General features: G+C 44.4%; 2 protein-coding genes across 3 annotated transcripts; one reads left to right on the top strand and one right to left on the bottom strand.

Annotated features, from left to right (window-relative positions):
* Nucleotides 1-581: 581 nt before the first annotated feature.
* LOC100842850 (triosephosphate isomerase, cytosolic) lies at nucleotides 582-3,669 on the bottom strand. Its single transcript, XM_003568599.4, has 9 exons — nucleotides 3,511-3,669; nucleotides 2,750-2,825; nucleotides 2,532-2,655; nucleotides 2,156-2,240; nucleotides 1,695-1,827; nucleotides 1,352-1,446; nucleotides 1,122-1,200; nucleotides 950-1,032; nucleotides 582-861 (listed from the first exon to the last, which is right to left on the bottom strand). Exons 1-9 carry the CDS (start codon nucleotides 3,547-3,549, stop codon nucleotides 814-816), a joined length of 762 nt encoding a protein of 253 aa, XP_003568647.1. The 5' UTR covers nucleotides 3,550-3,669; the 3' UTR covers nucleotides 582-813.
* Nucleotides 3,670-9,127: 5,458 nt separating this feature from the next.
* LOC100845375 (E3 ubiquitin-protein ligase PRT6) lies at nucleotides 9,128-21,006 on the top strand. Of its 2 annotated transcripts, none has more exons than XM_010232155.3 (19): nucleotides 9,128-9,619; nucleotides 10,115-11,221; nucleotides 11,773-13,010; nucleotides 13,088-13,228; nucleotides 14,004-14,247; nucleotides 14,331-15,092; nucleotides 15,358-15,552; nucleotides 15,761-16,407; nucleotides 16,780-16,831; nucleotides 16,911-17,553; nucleotides 17,705-17,913; nucleotides 17,998-18,533; nucleotides 18,644-18,748; nucleotides 18,842-18,908; nucleotides 19,015-19,092; nucleotides 19,965-20,033; nucleotides 20,130-20,235; nucleotides 20,558-20,687; nucleotides 20,776-21,006. In XM_010232155.3, exons 1-17 carry the CDS (start codon nucleotides 9,545-9,547, stop codon nucleotides 20,202-20,204), a joined length of 6,243 nt encoding a protein of 2,080 aa, XP_010230457.1. In that variant the 5' UTR covers nucleotides 9,128-9,544; the 3' UTR covers nucleotides 20,205-20,235; nucleotides 20,558-20,687; nucleotides 20,776-21,006. The 2 variants fall into 2 exon arrangements, with proteins under 2 accessions (XP_010230457.1, XP_003565335.2); XM_003565287.4 differs by having other exon boundaries at nucleotides 20,599-20,687.
* Nucleotides 21,007-21,359: the final 353 nt, after the last annotated feature.

Consider the following 21,359-nt stretch of genomic DNA (forward strand, 5'->3'; position numbering starts at 1 on the left):
AAAATTACCACGACAAGAATTTAGAAACGGAGGTAGTACATACCATTGTCATATTTGCGTTTTGTAAAAATGTCACGGCAATTCTCATACTTCAGCCCCTATAGGGGTATTTTATTTTCCGAATAGTCTGCGGAAAAGATTTTCCAGTGGTTTTCGAAAAATTGCAGTCATTTTTCGAATACCCAAGGAAGAATTGGAGTCACTAGAGTTTCGGCAAAATCCCATTCCCGCGTCAGTGTTTGTAGACGTACCGTAGCACGTACGATCCATCAAAGCATATTGTTATGTCAGAGTCCTGGACTAGTACAAAACCGGTGCTAGGTCACCATCTTGGAGCACCTGACAAGGAGATTTGACTGGCTGCAACCGTGCAATTTTGCACGGTGCAAAGATACCCGCTTTGCGTTCAGCCTCGCTCATTCATTCATGTGACACAAAGTGGCAAAAGCACAAGATTTCACCTGGCAGTGAAGCTCAGAAACAAGATGGAAAAACAACGAGCTCGTCGCACGATTCACAATCGCCAGGTCGGAAAAAATGCAACGGCCATTGGATTAAAATCACATATGAGAACCCACGACGACAGAAAGGAGCTAGAATATTATTGGCATATATGTCCAGCGGTAAAACATTATTATTGGCACGCAAGCATGCATATGCTTCATCAGACAAGTCAGGGGAGGGGGAGAAACAGTAGCTGCTCCACCACAAAATTACTAGCGGTTTTACATAATACATGAAAAAAGGGTTTGCTGTTGCTCTTCAGCGATTTTTCCGCCCGCCCTGAGGTGAAGAAGGGTCTGCGCAAGATCTTTAGGCAGACTTCACGGTGGCGGAGTTGATGATGTCGATGAATTCAGGCTGCATGATCAGCAGGTAAACAGCGTTTAGCGAGTAAAAGCAGGACTAGTGATGAATGGATATTCTCTACAGTGTCATTTTAGTTTACCTTCAAAGAAGCTCCACCGACGAGGAAACCGTCGACGTCTGGCTGTGCTGCCAACTCCCTGCAGCTTGCGCCAGTTACAGAACCTGCAGCACAAACACAATCATATATCAAGGTGCTTTGGTGCTCCATGCTTGAAAATTTTGGTATTGGACGGTTCATATGGTATGTATACCTCCATAGATGATGCGTGTGGATTCAGCAACCTCTGGGCTGACGTTGGTCTTGAGCCACTCCCTGAGGTTGGCATGCACCTGGCAGAATACAACAGTTTGAGTATAGTGCAAACAAGGTAATAAATTGTAGCTTAACAGTATATCTAAAACAACAGGAACAATAGACCAATAATAAACATATGTACAGATTCATGAAACAGAAGGATGTGATTATCATTAAAGTACTTACTTCCTGTGCCTGAGCTGGTGTTGCAACTTTACCGGTTCCAATGGCCCACACTGGCTCATACGCAACAACTACGTTAGTCCAATCTGTGATCTTTGCTGCAAAAGAAACAAACATTTCAGCATCAGCCTGAATTTTCAGGCAATATAATACTTGAAGCAAAGTCAGAATTAGTCATTCAAACTAGAAAAGGCAAATAAAAACATGCGGATTGGTCAAACCATCAATCAACAATTGGTATATGCCATTTGGGATACAGCTGTTCAAGAGTAAAATTGTAATCCACAAAATAATACAAACAATTCACAGGTAAATTTATGCATATGCATGAAACAAAAGGCAGTACCAGCAATCGCTTTTGTCTGTTCAGCAACAACATCCATGGTTTGCCCAGCTTCCCGCTGCTCGAGAGTCTCGCCAACACATGCAATGACCTTCAAGCCCTGAGCGAGTGCGTATGCAACTTTCTCTCCAACAAACTGCCATTCAAAAAAGCAACAGTTAGACATGGACACTTTTTAGATCAAGTCAGGTCATTACAATATTTTTAAGATTCAACTGCAGTTTGCGACTATATATATTGCAAAAAACATCTATAGAACCAAAGTAATTATTGGGCAATTTAATGGTAATGGAGGAGGACTGAACAAAATCCAAGTGTTAGCTCAGTAATCAACTAGTCACGATATTGGTAGTTTGTTTTTAAATAGAAGTATTTCACAGTTTTGTTGGTTGCGCTATTTGCAGTCACAACTGCACATGATTTAGGAAGACATCATGTCACAGAAATTATAAACCCTGGTGTACCTCGCTTGATTCTCCCAACAAGCTCCTCCTCTCAGAGTGTCCAAGAATGACCCAGGGAATGCCAAGGTTGGCAAGCATCTCAGCACTGCATTAGCCAGATTTTTTGAACCAGCGTATTAGTTGAATGTGGAATGAATTGAAATTCTATAAATGAGTATACAAGAATTATTTATCTGAATAAGGTATCAGTCACTAAACAGATCTAACATCATCAATACTGGATAGGTAAGGAAAGTTAAGGTACATAGAACAAACATGAGACTATATATCATCAATACTGGACTTGTAAGACTAAACTTTTGCAGTGCAGATTTGTGGTCAATCCATATCATTCCAACATGTGGGCTGTACAGAAAGACAGAGAACTGAAACTAACCTGACTTCACCGGTGAAAGCACCTCCCTTCTTCACCCAGCAGTTCTGTGCCGCAACCTGGATCTCAGGACGCAGCTGGCTCTTGACAATGGGAAGGAAAACATATGGCGGGCTGACAACAACCTCTGCAGCTCAGCAATAACAAAATTATAAGAACATCTTGCAATGCAGCTTTAAGCACTTCTACAGAGCATCAGGCCAAGGGGCATGGTTCCATACCAACAACATCTGTAGAGGCGATCTGTCCTTCATTCAGAACCTTGACGATCTTGTCTACCTGATCGGTGGTTCCATTCTGCACACATCCAGGACCAACCATGTCAGCAATCAGCAAGCAATACATCAAAGACGGATACAAACTCACACTAAAACTGTTCCAACCTAATAGACGTGACACAGCTAGCAAGATCACATCGTTCCAGCCTAGATGTAATGTAACAGCTTAGCAGTATCAAACTGTTCCCTACCAATATCAGAAGCATGTCGTCTTCGGACCCAGGAAAGAGAGCCTATCATCACGATCCCAAGCTCGATGTATACAGATACAGTAAGTAATACTCCTAGCTGTAATAACCCCCAGAATAAGCATGCTAATTGTACATCAAGCGACGGCAGCGCTTAGCAGGAACAGGACGAAATCATTGGAATTACCGCCCAGATCTCACGGATAATCACACCTTCTACCTACCGCATAGCCGCATCCAGCCATTCCCAGATAAAAATCGAGAGGCGCAGCAGAAACAAACCCATCTCCACACCGATCTGAATCGACATCGAGGAACCAAAAAAAAATCCACTAGTAAACTCAATAACCCTACGGATCCACAAACATCACAGACAAAGGAGACATGCAAACAATTCCTCCGCACCGATCAATCCATATCCATGAGGAAACAATCAACATAACAGTATCACTCTAGCTATAATCCGAGAAACAACATCAAAGAGCAAAAGGGGGAGGAGGGGAGGAGATCACGCACGCATTTCCAGTTGCCACCGACGAAGAACTTGCGGCCCATGACGACGCGAGAGAGAGTAGATTGGGTTAGGTCGGGAGAGGGAGAGACCGAGATTGGATTTGGTGGTGTTCTTCTTCTTGTGGAGGAAGAAAGAACAGGATGGATGCACGGGAGGATATAAAAAGGAGGGGCCTGTGAGGCGCTGGCCGGCCGCCGATCTGTCACCCGTGACATGACATGTGGGCCATACCTCCACCACCGAATTTTCTAGGCTTCTCCGACACAAATGCGAAAGAAAAAAGGATATTGCTTGGAGAGCAATTTTTTAGCCTTGCTTATCTGTTCTGTGCTTTGGCTTTCCAAAGCTGCTACTCCGGTAATTATCGAAATTTTGATGCTAGCTACGCAAAAAAGGCTTCTAGAAATCGTCCGAACCAAATGGCCCGCTCAAGACTGTGCTGCATTGTTTGCGAAATGTACTGCCGTTGAATGAATCGCAGTTCATTGTATTTGAAAATCTGCGTGCAATAATGGACATTGCTTTCTGTTAGAAAAATGACATGGAGAGAGAATATCTTCTTTTTTTCTGTAAAGGAACGAGCCAAAGTGTGACTTGTTTTCCAATAAATAAAATAAGCAAAAGACAGGAGAAATGCGTCCATCTGCTTGAGGAACAAGGTGTTTTGTTTTGTTTTGAGAGAGAATTGCTTGAGGAACAAGATGTACGAGTGGCTGTAGCAAAAGCCAAAAGGCGAAAACGAAACAGTGGGCGGATCGTTGGTTCTGATGCGCATCTGCCGACTCGTTGATTCCTTGGGCCGCCGTTTTTCAGAATGGGCCTGATCGACAGGTGGCATACGTTAGAGACGAGGAGCATAAGATTGAAGGCCTAGAAGGCCCGTAATTTTGCGGCCAGTCTGAGCTTGCGGTCTGGCCCATGTGATCTGCCTAGATCTGTAAAAGCGTTTTAAAGAAAAACAAAAATGAGACGCATTTTGACAGCATTTTGGCCCGACCCAGGCCAAACCCAATTTCTTTTCGACACAGGCTGAGCGTGCGTTTGATTTGTTTCGTAGTAAAGCAAAGCAAAGTAAGTTGCTTTTTCTAGTTCATTTCACAAAGTACCTCTGATTTGCTTTTGCTTTGCAACTTTCAATTTTATTACCACTGCCACCCATAAGTCATACCGATTCGTTCTATTTTTCCCCGGCGTCCGTCGCTCTCTCCTTTGCTCACATCGCGCCGCCCGTCTCTCCCTCCTCCATGACCGGCATCCCCCAATCGATCTCGTCCTCCTCCCCTCCCTCCCATCGGATCCATTGAAGGCCTACCGCCGCCCACCATCCGCCGCCTCCCCGTCCCATCTATCTCCTATGGCGGCCGTGCCCGCAACTTCCTCCCATCTAACTCCTCTGGTGGCCGCCGCCCGCCTTGGCTCATGGATGGGCGCCACCCCTCCAAGCCACGGACTCTGGCGCCGCCCCTACCAGCCCCTTCCTTCGTCGCGTCTCCATGGCAGGCATACGGGTTCATCCCCACTCAAAGTCAACGCAACGACAGCCGCAGAACCCGGCGTGGTGGAGGTCGGAGACAACTAGCAGGCGGCACCGGAGCAATGGGGTCGCGCGAGGCGGCGGAGCAGCGCGGGGGGCGCACGCAGAGGCGGCAGGGCGACCTCGTGCGGAGGCGGCACGGCCGGCTCGCACGGAGGCAACGGGATCCGGTAAGGGGCGTGGCCGAGATCCGATGGAGGGCCGGCGAAGGCCAGCACCATCGGCCATGGGGGCACTTCGGTCGCCGAAGGGAGAGGCGACGAGGAATCAGGGGAAGAAGGAGGAGTCGTATGACGCATGAAGACTCAAGTGTGCCCGAGGTTGAAGAAGGACTGGACAGAGGATGCAGTATAAGGGAGAAGCAAACCGGAACAACCAAACGAGGTTTTTGCTTTTTCAAAAAAAGCTGCTTTTTGAGAAAAAAAAACAAAACTGCTTTTGTCCAAAGCAAAGCAAAATCAAACGGACCCTAAAAAAAATTGCTATACCGTGTTGCCCTGGGGGCCTTAGCTCCGCCTCCCTGAGCATATAGAAATACGATGATTTGATAAAGCTGGTCGATGTTGCTTTGAAAAAGATGATGTTGATCTGGGAAAGGCAAATCTGAAACAATATATAGAAATACTAGCTATAGCACAACGTGGATTGAATTTATCGAGACTTCAATGGCCGGCGTATATAGATGGAGTCGTTCCATCGGTCCACGGTCGCAGTCCCAACACACGAGACCAATACTTTTCACTTTCACGTACGCAAGTTTGGACAGGAGTGGATGCTTCTGAACTTGAACTTGGATCCCGTGACTTAAAGTCACAGGTGAGACCGGGTCCACATGTCAGCGACCGTGAAGTCATTGACTTTAAATCAGAGGATCCTTCTCCGATGCTTCTTGACTTACGTTTTTCTCTTGAGATTTTTTCTCTTGCTAACCGAAATGCCCGTGCGTTGCAACGAGACAACAAAATAAATTGTACACTTGAAAATACGTATTAAATTTTGTTCTCTTTGGTCTTTTTTTAATGAGCACCAAACACCAGTAGATTTAGGATTTTCCCTGCATTTTCTGATAGATCCCACATATCAATGGCACATTTTTTTTTCTTTTTTTCCTCTCGTCACACCACCTCCCCCAACTTGTCTCGTGTGGTACAAATACAATGTTACAAACATATTTCTACGAAGGCTCAAACATCAATTGCATTCAGATTTTTGTACATTATATATTCCTAATTCAAGCAATATGGAAAGTAATCAACCTGCACTGCCTCTCAATCCTACCCGCAGGAGTATCACTTGATCTGGACCAGTACAGCATGTTCAATTGAGGTTTATTAATTTCAACACAATTAACTCAATTCTTGGATACAAAAAAACACAAAGTTCAAAAGCTATTTTCAAGAGCTCCAAAAAAAGCTATTTTCAGGAGAGATGAAATTGGCAGTTGTAAACTCGTGCATAACTGATCACCTCCATCATCGGTGCAGACGTGCGCGTGCCTGCAGTATCCGCATGAGGACGACCTCCTCGGCGGCAGCCTCTGCCCTGGCCTCAAACCGTCAGCTGGCAACGGTGTCCATGACCTGATGCAGCGATTTGCGGCTCAGGCGGACGAAGTTTCGTCGATGGGGGCTGGCCAGTAGTATGTACTCGGCAGTAGGTACTCGATCGCAGGCTCTAAAAAATATTTATAAATCGATAGATGGGTGGATATTTATATTTGGCAGTTCATATTGTTATCTGAAGCTTATGTATTCTTCCGCGGATGCCGTGAAGCTTATGTATTCTTCTGTGGATGCCGTGAAGCTTATATATTCTTCTGCGGATGCCGATGAGTGGATTCCAGTCCATTCGGTGCAGGTAACGGGCCAGCCTGCTTAGTAGGTCTAATATACATGCAATCTTGGGGGGCCCATGAATTTTTTGGGAAGTTTGACAGACGACGGTAAAAGAAACGGCCCGTATTATTTTAAATTGGTATAGATTTTTGGTGCAGCCAGGAGGAGTAGTTGGTTAAAGTAATTCATGCATCTGAACTGAAGCAGATTCGGTCGGAATCAGGGCCAGTGGTTCAACAACTTGCACACCAGTAATCGTGATTAAGGTATGACCATGATAGTTAGCATACGTTTGATCCGTATATAATATTAGTGATCGGGCGTTGGTATACGTCGGCAGATTCTTCCACCGTATAGGAACATCATCGTAGCTTGAAGTCGTTATATATACTGTACTCGTATCATCTCCGCCCGATTGATCAACCCTGGAATGGTTATGCAGAGTGACGATGTACGTCTCTAGCAGGTAACGCAGAACCTTTTTCTTTTTAGCAGGTAACGTTAGTCCAACCATCTTCGATTTTCCCAGGCCTATGGCATGCATGGACCTCAGCAGTAGGTGAGCTGGTAGCCGATCGAGTTGCATGTACATGCATGCCCTTATTTGCATTCGCCAAAAAGAAAAGCAAAAAAAGATGCACTTGTATATTTGCATGTCGATATATATATGTACGTTGTCCACCAAATTAAACTTAATTAAGATTGACGCTGCATGCATGCATGTCTCTTGTGTTGATTAATTTTACCATGGGCTACAAGCCTACAGTGGTGTTACTGTTAGAGCTAGGTGCATATATAAAAGACGTCGCTATCACCACAAAATGTTGTTTTGGACGGTGAAGAAAACTGAGCAATCAGCGGCGGGGCTGCTTTAATTAGCTAGCGTGCATACATGTGGAAGGTTCTGTGGACGAGTCACCAAGCATGAAGTGAAAGCATTGTTTACTTTTGGTAAACATATATATGCCTCTTGGACGAATAGGCGATGGAGTGCTTAATTGTACAACCGTATGTTTGTGTAAGATGAGGTCAGTTGCAGGACAACGAAAGTAAGATCAATCGCCATGTATACACGCACGTGGACACAAAGAAATACTTATACGGGTATTATTACTAGAGGAATTTAGTGTCATGACCACACGCCATTTCAAAACGGGGCAGGGACTCTTCACGACAAGGTTAACACGTGCGCCATCCCTCTATGGTGCCTTAGCGCGTGGGGCGGTTGATTCCACGCGCAAAAGATGAAGCGCGGGGCTTGCTTGTTTTTTTATCCCCACTTCTCCATCTCTCACGATATTTCTCCTCGTTCTCTCCATCTCTTCCGATATTCCTCTCCTTATCAACGCCTTCTCTTCTCTCCTGACCGAGCGAGCGCATAGCGGGCGGGTGAGCCGTAGCCGGCAACGACGACGAGGACGAGGCACAGATCGAGCCGCGCGCGCGGCGGCGGATGCGATGATGTGACGACGGAGAAGAGACAAGCCTTGACGACCCAAACCTAGAGTGGGGGGTGGCCGGTGCCAGAGAAGACCACCGGTTTTCCGGACTTAGAGGTGTGGCCGGGGGATGGTGACAACTGGGCAGGATGTGCGCGGGGGGCGAGGGGGCGGATGGCAGGAGATTGATGGTTAGGTCACGGTCGGCCGGCAGGTTTGCCGTGGAGGCTGCTCTCCCCTCTTTCCCCATCCATCAAAATTGTCGGGTCCGCACTGATCGAAGGTTTAGATCCCATGGCATGAGCTAATTAATTAATTCCTTTTTTAGTCATCTTTTATTTTTTGAAACATCTTTTATGATGTGAACGATATCAGATTCTCTGCGACACACGCGTCAAAGGCCTCCCCCCTCTACCTGCGGCAGATATCTACACTCTTCCAACATCTTCTTCTTCTTCTTCTAAAGACAGTGACTACCCCCAATATTAATCACACGTAATCTAGAACGTTTGTTCCATATCCTCATAACCTTTTCCGGTCTCTCGTGCCAACAGGGTGCACGACCACCGGGCAGGACACAGTTCTGACACGGCGGGTCACGCACAACTGGGCCCCACTGGCGGCCGCACGCAAATAAAACTACGCATCCACCGAGGCGGCACGGCACGGCACGTACAACAACAGTTTTTTTTTGTCTACCTGCTTCGGGTTCTAGATCCGGACGTCCCGTGGTCGCTGACATCCCGGGCCCGCTCCTCAGCGACCCGCCCTGGGGATAAGCAGGCCATATGCCCCACCGTCCAGGCACCCGCCACGGCAGCCAACCGAGAAGAGAAGCCGCCATTGCCCCCTCCAAGCAATCGTCTTCTTCGTTCCTCTCTTTCTCTTCTCCTCCTCTGCAGTTGGAGGGACGCCAAGTTATAAATATCAACCCGCATCGCCTGGAGCTAGGGTTTACCTACCGACCGATTTCCCCTTCCCTCCTCGGGTGGTTTCGCGGAGCGGGCCTGGCCGGATCGGTTCCTCCTCGGCGGGCGCGGGCGGATCTCTCTCTCGCCGCGCTGCTTCCGCTGCGGCTGCGCTGCGTTGTGTTGGGATAAGGATTTGTGTGTGTGAGGGGGAGGTGATTCGGGAGGAGGGGGGGGTGAGGGGGTGATTCGATTCGGCGAGGCTGGGGCGCGGGGGCGGGCGGTCGGGCCACTGGAGCTGCGCCCACTGGCTGCGGGCCATGGCCGGGATCGACCACGGCGACGCGCCCGCGCCGCCACGGCCGGAGGTGACGCCGCGGGAGCGCGTCGAGCAGGTGACTGCGGCCTACCCCTCTCTCTTTCTGAGTCTGTCTTGCTCTGGTCCGATCCGTCCGTCCTACCTGCCGCAACCGCCCAACCCACACCCGTCCCGGCGGTTGCCTGTCTGTCTCCGTGGGGATTGGTTGGCCTCCCGGCGGGGTGGTGCCGTGGAATTGGAATTAGACACCGGTCCATGTAGACAACAAACACCATTCCCCTTTTTGGTGGATGCATAACTATGTACCTTTTTCTTCTGTTTTTCCTCCTGTTGGTGCAAACTTTGTGAATTCTGTCAGAGACGCGGATGCCACTGTGGTGTTCTCCATCCTAGTTTCAGTTGCTCTCGTTTCTTGAGGCAGGAATAAGAAGTGTTTTTAACATTGACCGTCTAAAGAAAAGATGCATTTTTCTCGATGCAACGATTACATTTTAAGGCAGGAATAAGTACTAGTACAACAGGATCATTTGCAAAACCCTCCAACTTGGCTAATTTACTCTCCTCCCTGCAGAAGCTGATTCTCTACGGAGTTCCAGGAGAACAGCTGCTACAGCAACATCAACAAGGCCTACTCATGTTCTTGGAGGAGCACAAGGAGAACATTTCTGGAATCGCAGAGGCCATCTTGTCGGCAGGCACTGATTTACTGGACGCCCGCAAGCGCTCCAAGAAGGACGGAGACACCAGCAGCAGCAGCAGCAGCAGCAACAATGCATACAGCGAGAGTTTGTCGTGGTTACAGTGGATGATGTTTGGAACTGAGCCAGATGCGATGCTTCATGACATGGAGCATAGCTCTGCAGGGGAGCGTGCTGTCTGTGGGTCTGTCTGGGGGCAGAAAGATCTTGCTTACCGCTGCCGGACCTGCGAGAATGACTCCACGTGCGCGATTTGTGTTCCGTGCTTCCAGAATGGTGATCACACAGATCATGACTACTCCATCATGTATACAGGCGGTGGATGTTGTGACTGTGGGGATGCCACTGCTTGGAAGCGCGAGGGGTTCTGCTCGAGGCATAAGGGGGCCGAACAGATTAAGCCTCTTCCCGAGGAGCTTGCGAGTTCTGTAGGACCTGTGTTGGACGCGCTCTTGCTGTTTTGGAAGGAGAAGATATGCCTGGTGGAAGGTCCGCCTCGTGCAAAGGCTGATGGTGGTACCTCCTACAAGAAGGTTGCGGAAGAATTGACGACTTCCGTTGCTGACATGCTGCATGGTTTCTGCTCATGTAGTGAAAGCCTTCTTAGTTTTGTGTCCCAAAGGATCCGCGAGTGCCCAGATCTCTTAGATGCATTGATGAGGGCAGAAAGGTTGCTGGACAAGAAAGTTGTGAAGAAGTTGCATGAGTTGCTATTGAAGCTTATCAGTGAACCAGCCTTTAAGTATGACTTTGCCAAAGTTTTTATACACTACTACCCTGTTACGTTTGGTGAAGTTATTAAAGGGTGCAATGACTCTCTTCTGGAGGAGTATCCACTGATGCCAACTTTTTCTGTGCAATTATTCACTGTGCCTACAATGACTACAAGGCTTGTGAGGGAGGTGAATTTGTTGGGTGTTCTCCTTGGATGTTTGACAGATCTATTTCTTTCTTGTATTGGTGAGGATGGTCGTTTACAGGTATGCTTGGTTTCTTATTTCTATGGCCTAAAGAGCTGAATGCTTATGCTTTAACAACTTACTGCGCGTTGATGGTATTACTTTTCGAATATAATGGCTATATTTTGTCTGCCGGTATGGTTTGCGTTAAACATATTTCTCTGACCCTTTAGTGATGATACAAAAATAATATGTCAATACCAGGGCAGTGGCCCTGGTGGCTTGCCATCTAATGTTAGTGTGCCTAGCATCTCAATCATACTGTGCACAAGAAAAAGAGAAACAAATAGAATGTCCACTTGCTTGGATTACCGGGAATGGATGAACAGTAGTTGTTTCAGGCCAAATATGATCACTTGTTTCTGATAAGTACATTTAGTCGTTCACATGCAACAAACAAATCATGGAAACGTTTGATAGGTCAAGCTAACCGATAGGCAGCTTACCGATTAGATTATGCTTTCACTTGAGCATTCTGCTGATATGGATGGAGCAACTTAATATATTGTGGTTTGTGTAGTGCAATTTGATTTCACATGGTCACAGGAATTTTTTCACATTGTTATTTGCAGACAAACAAATGGGCAAATTTGTATGATGCTACTATTAGATTACTGGAAGACACACGCTATGTTCTGAGTCATGAGGAGGTTTCTAAGTATGTTGCTTATGAGAGGCCTGATCTAACAAGGTCATGGATTAAGCTAGTGTCACTTGTGCAAGGAATGGATCCTCAGAAGAGAGTGACGAGTATTCATGCTGAAGATGAGAATGAGAATCTATCCGCACCTTTCGTGCTAGGACATTATCTTGGGATCGTTCAGAACCTTTTGATGAAGGGAGCATTTTCTTCTCCTGGGCAAAATGAGTCAACTGATGTGACTGTGTGCTCCACTGCAATAAAAGGCATGGAAAGTGCTGAGAATCAGAGGCACGCAAAAGTGGGAAGGGTCTCTCAGGAGAATTCAGTGTGCAATTTAAGTAGCAGAGAGAGTTCTTCAAGCAGTGAATTACCGTCACCCGCCGGCTGGTTAATTCTTCAGTGCTTGAAAGCTATTGAAAGCTGGCTGGAACCTGGTGCAGCTCTGAGGAGCAAGTTGTCCCCCCTCAATGCTAGCAGCAGTGATGCTCACGATTTTCTGGCTTTGCTTGAGGATAGTTTGACTTTTAACAAGGGTGGATCCAATACATGGATTGGTCAGGTGGGTGTAAAGATAAATGAAGGATCCCAATCAGATGCCATTGCAGATTGTCGTGAGCCATTTGGTTCTCCTATGCAAGAGTCTGACAACAGGATGCTGATTGATCAAGTTGGGATGCCTCAGGCTGGTAACATCACAGGCAAGGGAAAGATACAAGACAGCAGCAATGCACCAGATATACAATTGCACTCTGAAAATGCCATTTCTTATACTCTAACTGATGGCAGCCTGTTATATGCTCCCTTAGGTTCAAGAATCGAGGAACTAGGTATACTCAAAACAAAAGGCTGGCCCCATGTGGTCTTTGATGTCAGTTCACAAGAAACATCTTTTCACATCCCTTTACACCGTATGCTTTGTTTACTATTGCGGAAGGCAATGAAGAAATGTTTCGGAGAGGAAGCCAAACCAGAGGACTGTTCAGTTGTGCGGCCCAATGCGTTCTTCGCTCAGGTACTTAGAGGTTGTGAGCCTTATGGGTTTGCTTCAATTGTGATGGAGCATCCATTAAGAGTGAGAGTATTTTGCGCACAAGTGCGTGCTGGAATGTGGCGCAAGAATGGCGATGCAGCTATGCTGAGTGCCGAGTGGTACCGCTCTGTGCAATGGTAATTTCTTGGCCACCTTAAGTGAATTCGCTATTCGACCAATAGTGCTGAAGTTATATTATTACCCATCTTTCCAGGCTTGAACAGGGCTTGGAGTCTGATCTGTTTCTGCTTCAATGCTGTGCTGCCTTATCTTCTCCAGAGTTCTTTGTGAGGACCATTCAAGAGAGATTTGGTCTGTCAAATTATACATCATTGGATTGTGCCGAACAAAATGAGTAAGTTCCAAGTTGTTTTATCAGGACATAGCAACTTCTATTTCTGTTAACACAGTGCTTCTTCAATTTTTAGTGTTACATGTATGTACTTTTGTGTTGATAATTCAGTCAACCACTTTCTTGCTTAGTTGCTTGTGCCACCTCTCGTATACAACGAAAAGTTCCAAGTTGTTTTATCATGACATAGCAACTTTTTTTTTCTTTTCTTTTTTGTTTTTCAAAAAGGAGGATGAACCCCCGGCCTCTGCATCAAACATAGCAACTTCTATTTTTGTTAACACAGCGCTTCAATTTTTAGTTATTTACTTTTGTGTAGATAATTCGGTCAATCACTTTCTTGCTTCTGCCACCTCTCGTATACAATGATCTTAGAAGTTAAAATGACCTCTCACACTTATTTTCATCTTCTGGTCTTGTAGACTGCAGACAGCTTTATCTTCATCAATTCATTTTCTCTGCCAGCAACGGAAAGTAAAAGTGGTTCATGTTGCCATTCGTTTGTGCTTTAGTGGTAGAGGGAAAGTACTCAACTTGTTAGTACATGTTGTGAGATGTATAGACTCGGTCGTGTTTACTGTTCTTTTTTTTAGTTGCGCACTCCAGTGTTGTTCAGCTCAGGTCACCTTTTTGTTTGTTTGTCATACGACCGTACAACAGCCTGAGGAATATCAATTTGTTGCTTCTGCATTTCTTGTCAATGTCCTCATATCCACAATGTTAGTTTGTCTGATTTTTTTTAATGCTAATCTTGAGGAAATTTCTTATGCCTTTTCAGGTATGAGTCGGTTCTGATGCAAGAGATGCTAACACTTCTCATACAAATAGTCAAAGAACGCAGATTTTGCGGGCGTTCCACAGCAGACAACTTGAAGAGAGAATTGATTTATAAGTTGGCTGTTGGAGATGCCACGCACAGCCAGATTATGAAGTCTCTTCCCCGCGACCTTTCTTCAAGCAAACAGCTTCAAAATGTTCTAGATTTGCTCGCAGTTTATTCTAATCCGTCTGGCATGAAACAGGTTTTAATCCTTGAAACTATATTACAAGCTTCTGCAACTTGCTTTTTATATTTTATTCATATTAATATTAAAAGTTATCACAGGGTAAGTATGTGCTTCGCAAAGCATTCTGGAAAGAATTGGACTTGTATCACCCCCGCTGGAATTCCAGGGAATTACAGATTGCTGAGGAGAGATATTACCGTTTTTGCAAGGCTTCTGCTCTCAACACTCAACTACCTCAATGGACTCATGTTTTTAGTCCTCTGCGCAGTATTTCTAACATAGCTACCTCGAAAGCTGTCCTTCAGATTGTTCGTGCTGTTGTCTTTTATGCTGTTTACAGCGACACATCATCGGTATCACGTGCCCCCGACAATGTCCTTGTGACGGGTTTACACCTGCTTTGGTTGGCACTTGACATATGTGAATCAGAGAGTCAAATGTATACTGACCAACATGGCATGGACATAGTGCAGCATGATGCTGAATCATGGGTTGTCTTGTCATCATATGCAGAAGAGGCGTTTCCCATATTGACGTGCTCTACTGAACTTGTCTCTCCAGAGTCTGACAAAGCAAAGAATGAAAGCTTGTTAACCTTGCTTGTTTCACTAATGCGCAAATACAAGGAAGAGAATGACAGCGCCTTTTCTGGATCCAAGTACTGCAATATCCAATCTCTAGTTGAGAGTTTGTTAAAGAGATTTGCCAAGTTAAGTAAGCACTGCATGTCTGCATTAAGACAAATGGCACCACAAGTAGTCCCATCTATTCCGGACCATACCAGGGCCAAACAAAATTTAGGCTCTTCAGATTTGATGGAAAAGAAGGCAAAAGCACGCCAACGCCAAGCTGAAATCATGGTAAGAGGTTTCTTAAAAAAGTTTAGTAATCATATTCTAAAAAAGTTTAGTAATCATATTCTCAAGCCATCTTGAAATAGAGCTTTAGTAAAATAGAAGGTCTTCATTTGGATTTGCCTGCAAAACCTTAGTGAACATATAAATTTTCTGTAGGATAATGCTTGGTGTACCACGATGAGCTGTTAAATTTATATTTGGACCTTTCCTCATTTGTGGTACTTTATATTCCAAGTGCTAGTTACTTATCTGAATCGGTATGTTTTAGGCAAAAATGAGATCAGAGCAGTCAAAATTTGCTGAAAGTATGAAGTCATCAGGAGATGAAGGGCATGATGCTCCAACATTTGAGCCAGACGTGTCCAGTTCAAATGGCGTTGTCTCTGAGGAGTCACGACCAGTATGCTCTTTGTGTCGGGAATCCGATTCCAAAAGTCCACTATGCTATCTGATTCTTCTCCAGGTAATTGGCAAGGGCTTGCTTTAACCAATGATGCTCTGTAGCCGTAGGAAGTGGTAGTTGTCTTTTATGTAGTGTTTTGAATTTTCACAACTTAAAATACCTCTCTCTCTGACCCATGTTGAAAAGTATGCCAATGGGACTAGTCAGAATTTTCTCATATGATGTCATTTGTTCATGGTATAATATTCTTATTTGTTCTGTAATCCAGAAATCTCGGCTTGCAACTTTTGTGGAGATGGGCAATCCATCCTGGGAAAATCCATCCCAATCAAACAAGACATCTGGGTCCATCAGGCGGGAACAATCAACTGATTCCTCGGATACTGGGCCTTTTGGTTCAGAGGAACTTGTCAGGAATACAGCATTAGAAATAGATCCTAGTGATGATTTAGACAGCATGGATATCGATGCATATATTGATTTCTCAAATGAGCAGCATCCACTGATTAGATATATATCATGTTTCCCCAGTGGACACTGTATCGGCAATGCAGATGACAATGTCTCCCTTGAGACAATTGAGGCAGATGTCTACAAGTCTATTGTAAATGATCTGGCTGGATCCAACAGTATACGCATTCAAGATGGTGAGCAGACTTTGTCTACTCCAAATCTCATAGCTGGCTCCAAGAAAAGCGCAGGCCCCAAAAGTTCTGTGCTAGGAACATATGTTACTTGTCTTTCAGCAAAAGATCGTCATTCTTCTCTCTATGATGTAGCCTCCAAATCTTGTACTTCAGTAAGAACACGGAACAGATTTGGTCCTGTTGATTGCGATGGCATATATGTCTCTTCTTGTGGACATGCTGTACATCAAGATTGTCATGATCGATATTTGTTCTCCTTGAAACAAAGGTATGCAACATTGGCTCCGTTCAAATCCCCTGAATTCATTCTTATTCAGCTCAAACAGGAAATGCAATACTGCATATTATGCCCTTTGAGTGGTTTTGTGTTTGAATTTGAATCTCACAGTTATCGCAGTGCAAGTGCAGGACTTACCAGTGCACAACTTCTCAAGTGCTAATTGCTTGAAATGTACACTATTTTAAGTTTTAGGAGCCTGCATGAGTCAGTGTCATGTGTTTTAGGAGACTGCTCAAACTTTTGTTGATTGATCCTATGATCTGTTTGCAGGAAACTTTTATGTTTCTTGTCCATTGCTTTATGTTGGCTGCTCATACTTCTGTTGATTAAGCCTACTCTTCCTTTTATGTTTCTTTACAGATATGTCAGGAGACTTGGTTTTGAAGGAGGTCATATTGTGGATCCTGATCAGGTATTTTCTATTGATGCATTGAATAATTTTGCCTTCTTTCTTTTATCCATTCTGTGTGCTTACGCCTTATTTTATACAGGGAGAATTGCTGTGTCCAGTGTGTCGGAGATTTGCAAACTCTATTCTTCCAGCATCACCTGATTCCTCTAATATAACAAGGAAATTGATGCCATCTGTTGTAACCATGCCACCTGAAGCTGCTGCAACTAAATCAAATGTGACTATAAACAACTTACAGTTTCCTCGCGCACTGGCCCTCCTTGAAAGTGCGAGAAAAATTGTTGGACAAAGCAGATTTTTAAAACCTTTATCTGGGAATGTTCATGACACTACAGAGCCAGCTTTAGATCCTTCCCTTCGAAGACTGGCTATGCTTTACTATCCTGGCAGCTACAGCAGCGTTTCATCTTCTGAAAGGCTAAACCCGGCCCTCTTTCTCTGGGATTCACTTCGGTACTCTGTCATTTCTACAGAAATCGCCTCTCGTGGTAGAATGTCAAGCTATTATGCTGAATCGAAGTCTTGTTTAGAATCTTTGCGCAGTGAATTGAATTCATCAAGTGGATTCATTTTGTCTCTGTTGTTCCGTGTTTCTCACTCTGCACGTATTCTGAACCGCCTTGAGGTTCTTCTGAGATATGAAGGTATCCAACTGTTAGCAGGGTCTATTTGCTCTGGCATTTCTGGTGACAAAGATCTTCTGAATGCTACTAAGGGAAAAGGTATCATGTTAAACTGTATTTGTTATTAGGAAGATGTGACTTGTATGGTACACTTCTAAAATTTGTTTTGTTGTACAGAAATTTTGGACCACTCTATCTTGCATGTGCAGGAACATAATGATACCATTTCTTACTTTTCCGTTTTTGACAGGCACTTTGCCACCTATGTCTGAACTGGGAAGTGAGGGTGAAATATTTCCCGATATCCAATTTTGGAAACAATGTGCTGACCCAGTCCTTGCTCAAGATCCATTTTCTTTATTGATGTCAACACTTTTCTGCTTACCAGTTCAAGTTGTAACATCCACAGAATTCTTCGTCCCAGTTGTTCATCTATTCTATATTGTTTGCGTTATTCAGGTGTGCTGTTTTGCTTTCTGTAACCTACATATTGTCTGTTAAGGTATATTTCTCTTTAACATATTACTGTGCATTGTTCTGTAGGCACTGATAACGTGCTATGGAGAAGAAAGTTTTGACAGGTCGAGCTTCCGTGACTGCCTTCTTAATGATGTTTGCCAGGAGATGTCAGGATATGATATTGCTAGAGAATATTTTGTGTCCAAGTACATCGACCCCTCCTGTGATCCAAGAGATGTGGTACGGAGATTAACACATCCTTATCTTCGGAGGTGTGCATTGCTTTGGGAGCTGCTAAAATCGTCTTCCTCAGCACCCTTATATGACAATTCCAATATTTGGGAAGGATCACATCTTTACTTGAATAGTAGCACAACAGAAGGCAGTTTGTCACTGGCAATGGAGCTGGATGGAGTAAGAGAATTGGAACACCTGTTTCAGATTCAGTCACTGGACCTGATTCTCAAAGATGATCGTGTACATATGCTCGCCTTGAGATGGTCTCAACATTTCTGTGACGACTACAGATCCCGCAAATATAGAGGCGTTCTCTTTTCTACACCTGCCGTTCCATTTAGGCTGATGCAGTTACCACCTGTTTACCAAGTTCTCCTAGAAAGGTTGGGTTTGAATCTTCTAAGCTAGAATTCCTTTTTCTGTGCGTGTTCAGTGGCCCCAGGTTTAGACTTTTATTTTAGACCTAACAATGGCTCACTTTTTTATCCACTAGATATGTCAAGATGCAATGCCCAGATTGTGGTTCAGTGCCTGATGAACCGGCATTATGCTTGCTTTGCGGCAAACTATGTTCGCCTAGTTGGAAACCATGTTGCAGGTGATGGTGTTTTGCCTTTTCTAGTTCCCATTGCACCAGTGCGGTTTTTCTGTAATTTATGAAATGCTAATCCTGTTTTGTTCTTCTGTTTAGGACTGGTAAATGCCTAAACCACTCGTCTCAATGTGGTGCTGGTGTGGGCATATTTCTTCTGGTGAGGGTATGTGTCAAGATTACCCCTCTTCATCCGATGAAGTTATTGCCAACAATTGTCTGTTCTTGTTCTTTGATATAAGATCTTTGATGTTGATGGATGTTCTTTGCAGAAAACGACAATTTTGTTGCAACGATCCGCTCGTCTTGCATTTTGGCCATCTCTGTATCTTGATGCCTTCGGTGAGGAGGTATTTTGTTAACTTACTAGTGAACACACTTTTTTTTACAGGCTTGGCCTATTTTTTTCATGATCCTCTCTGAAATTCCCCATGTTTACATGGGTAACATAGGGATCGTTTATCGGTACCCTCTTGTTTCTTGCCATATGCGGTACGCTCGAGTTTCCTTGCCATATGCTAGAAGTTCTGTACTTAGTGAAATCTTGCCGTCAATTGATTATACAATGCACAATCGTTGAGTTGCTACAACATTTGAATTGATCACTATTTACTAGTGCCTTGATGTCAATACCTGTTGCCAAATCAACTGCTATAGGCACAATTGTCCCCATTTGCTAAATCAGTGTAGGGAACTGTCACCATGGATGGTCTGACTTAATAATCTTGCTGCCTTGCGTGGATATTATCTATGGGAGTGTACGAGGGACGCCCTGCGCCCCTGCCACCACCATAGTACTAGGTTTTTTTTGGGGTGGGGGGCGGGGGGTAGGGGGGGGGCACCACCACAATGTGGTACGATTGTGATTTGAACTTGCATCGAGGATACATCCAACATTGCACAAAGAGTGAATTGTTACACACTTGTTGTAAATACTTAGAAGCGTATCTCAGTGTTCCATTTCCTTGATTCTTCGTATTTCACTTGGACAAATATGGGGTTTGTTTTGATCGCTACTTCATGATGCAAACCTCTGAAGTCGAGTAACTCCTTGGCTTGTGCTCACGTGGGGCATGCTGCCAGTTCTCAATCTAAACAATTGACATTGCTCAAGGCAGTGTGCAACTTTTATCATATTCTTTTATGGAATTTTTATCATATTTAGAAGTTACCTTATACGGTTATATTCCTTGGGCTTTATGCATGGGTCTTTGGGATGCAGGACCATGACATGCAGAGAGGAAAGCCCTTATATCTAAGCCAAGAGAGATACGCAGCTCTCACATATCTGGTAATTCTCTCACCCACTTCATCTATGTTTGTCCCTATTGCCGTAAATCTATGTTGCAGATGTGATGGGATAACATGCTCTCTTTTGATCTGATAGGTGGCATCTCATAGCCTTGACCGGACTTCTGAAGTTCTGCGGCAAACAACTATCAGCTTTTATACATCTGATTAAGTGCACTGTTTTGAGGAACAATGTGCAAAAGGTTTGGATGATGTATACTTTGATTACTATTTATGTGTTAGATTATGCAATACTTAGGTGTCAGATTCCTTTATCCTGAAGGATGTTAGTGTGCTAAGAAGATCCAGTGAAGAAATATATCTTCTCCGTAATTAAGATAGCTTGCATGTCACCCATCATATAGTAGCTACCGCTGTTGTTACTCCTTTATGGACTATTGATCTATTCAGACCATACGGTTTCTGAAACACCTTTTTTTTAAATAGTAGAGCTCATACGGTACATGTAAAAAAAAGTAGGTTGACATAGTTGGATAGTTACTGAAGATTGTTTTGTCTTCGTAGATAATCACGTCCATGACTTGAAGCAACTGTTATTTGGACAGGATCATGTTGATGTGCATATTTTCTGGGAACTATCGTGCAGCTCCAGATTCATGCTTTCCAGCGATGGCAAAATGCATCCGCTCGCAAGGTATCCAGCGATGTGCATATTTTTATTTTTATTTTGCAAATGCATGCTTACTGAACACCATATGATGTTCTCTATCTTGATTCTGCAGGCTCTCCCCTTCGGTCTCGCAGTCCTTGTTCTCGTGCACAATGTACAGCAGTGGTGCCTTTGATCTCTTTTTTTCTTTTTCCATTTCTTTTCTTTTCTTGTTGGGCTATGAATGGATGCATGGTCGGTCGTACTGTTGACCTTGTACAAATTTGTACAGTGCTTGACTACCGCATGAAATGCAGGCTAAACTTGCCAAATATCCGCATCATTAATTTCTTATGCCTTTGAATGTTCCTTGTGTAAATTTGCATACTATATGCAATGTTACACACTGGATTAGCACCGAACAAACGATGCCATCTGTGTCCTTGATTTGTGATGAACAAAGCTGCAGAATAGCCTGATGAAGACAAGGTTCGCAGTCAAGTGTTGTCAGAAAGGTTTGGTTTGACATCTATTCAGACCGCTGCTCAAAGATATCCAGCTGGTGGTCTGCCTAGAGAATTGTTTTGATTATGAACTTAGTTGGTTGTTGATGATTATTACATCAGTAATTGCATCAAAAGAGGACAAGAGACGGGTGTCTGAAATGGTCTTTAATCCAAAACTCATGCTCCTTCTCCGTCTCGTGACGAAATATTA

Source organism: Brachypodium distachyon, chromosome 2 (genome assembly GCF_000005505.3).
Source record: "Brachypodium distachyon strain Bd21 chromosome 2, Brachypodium_distachyon_v3.0, whole genome shotgun sequence".
Taxonomy (NCBI): Eukaryota; Viridiplantae; Streptophyta; class Magnoliopsida; order Poales; family Poaceae; genus Brachypodium; species Brachypodium distachyon.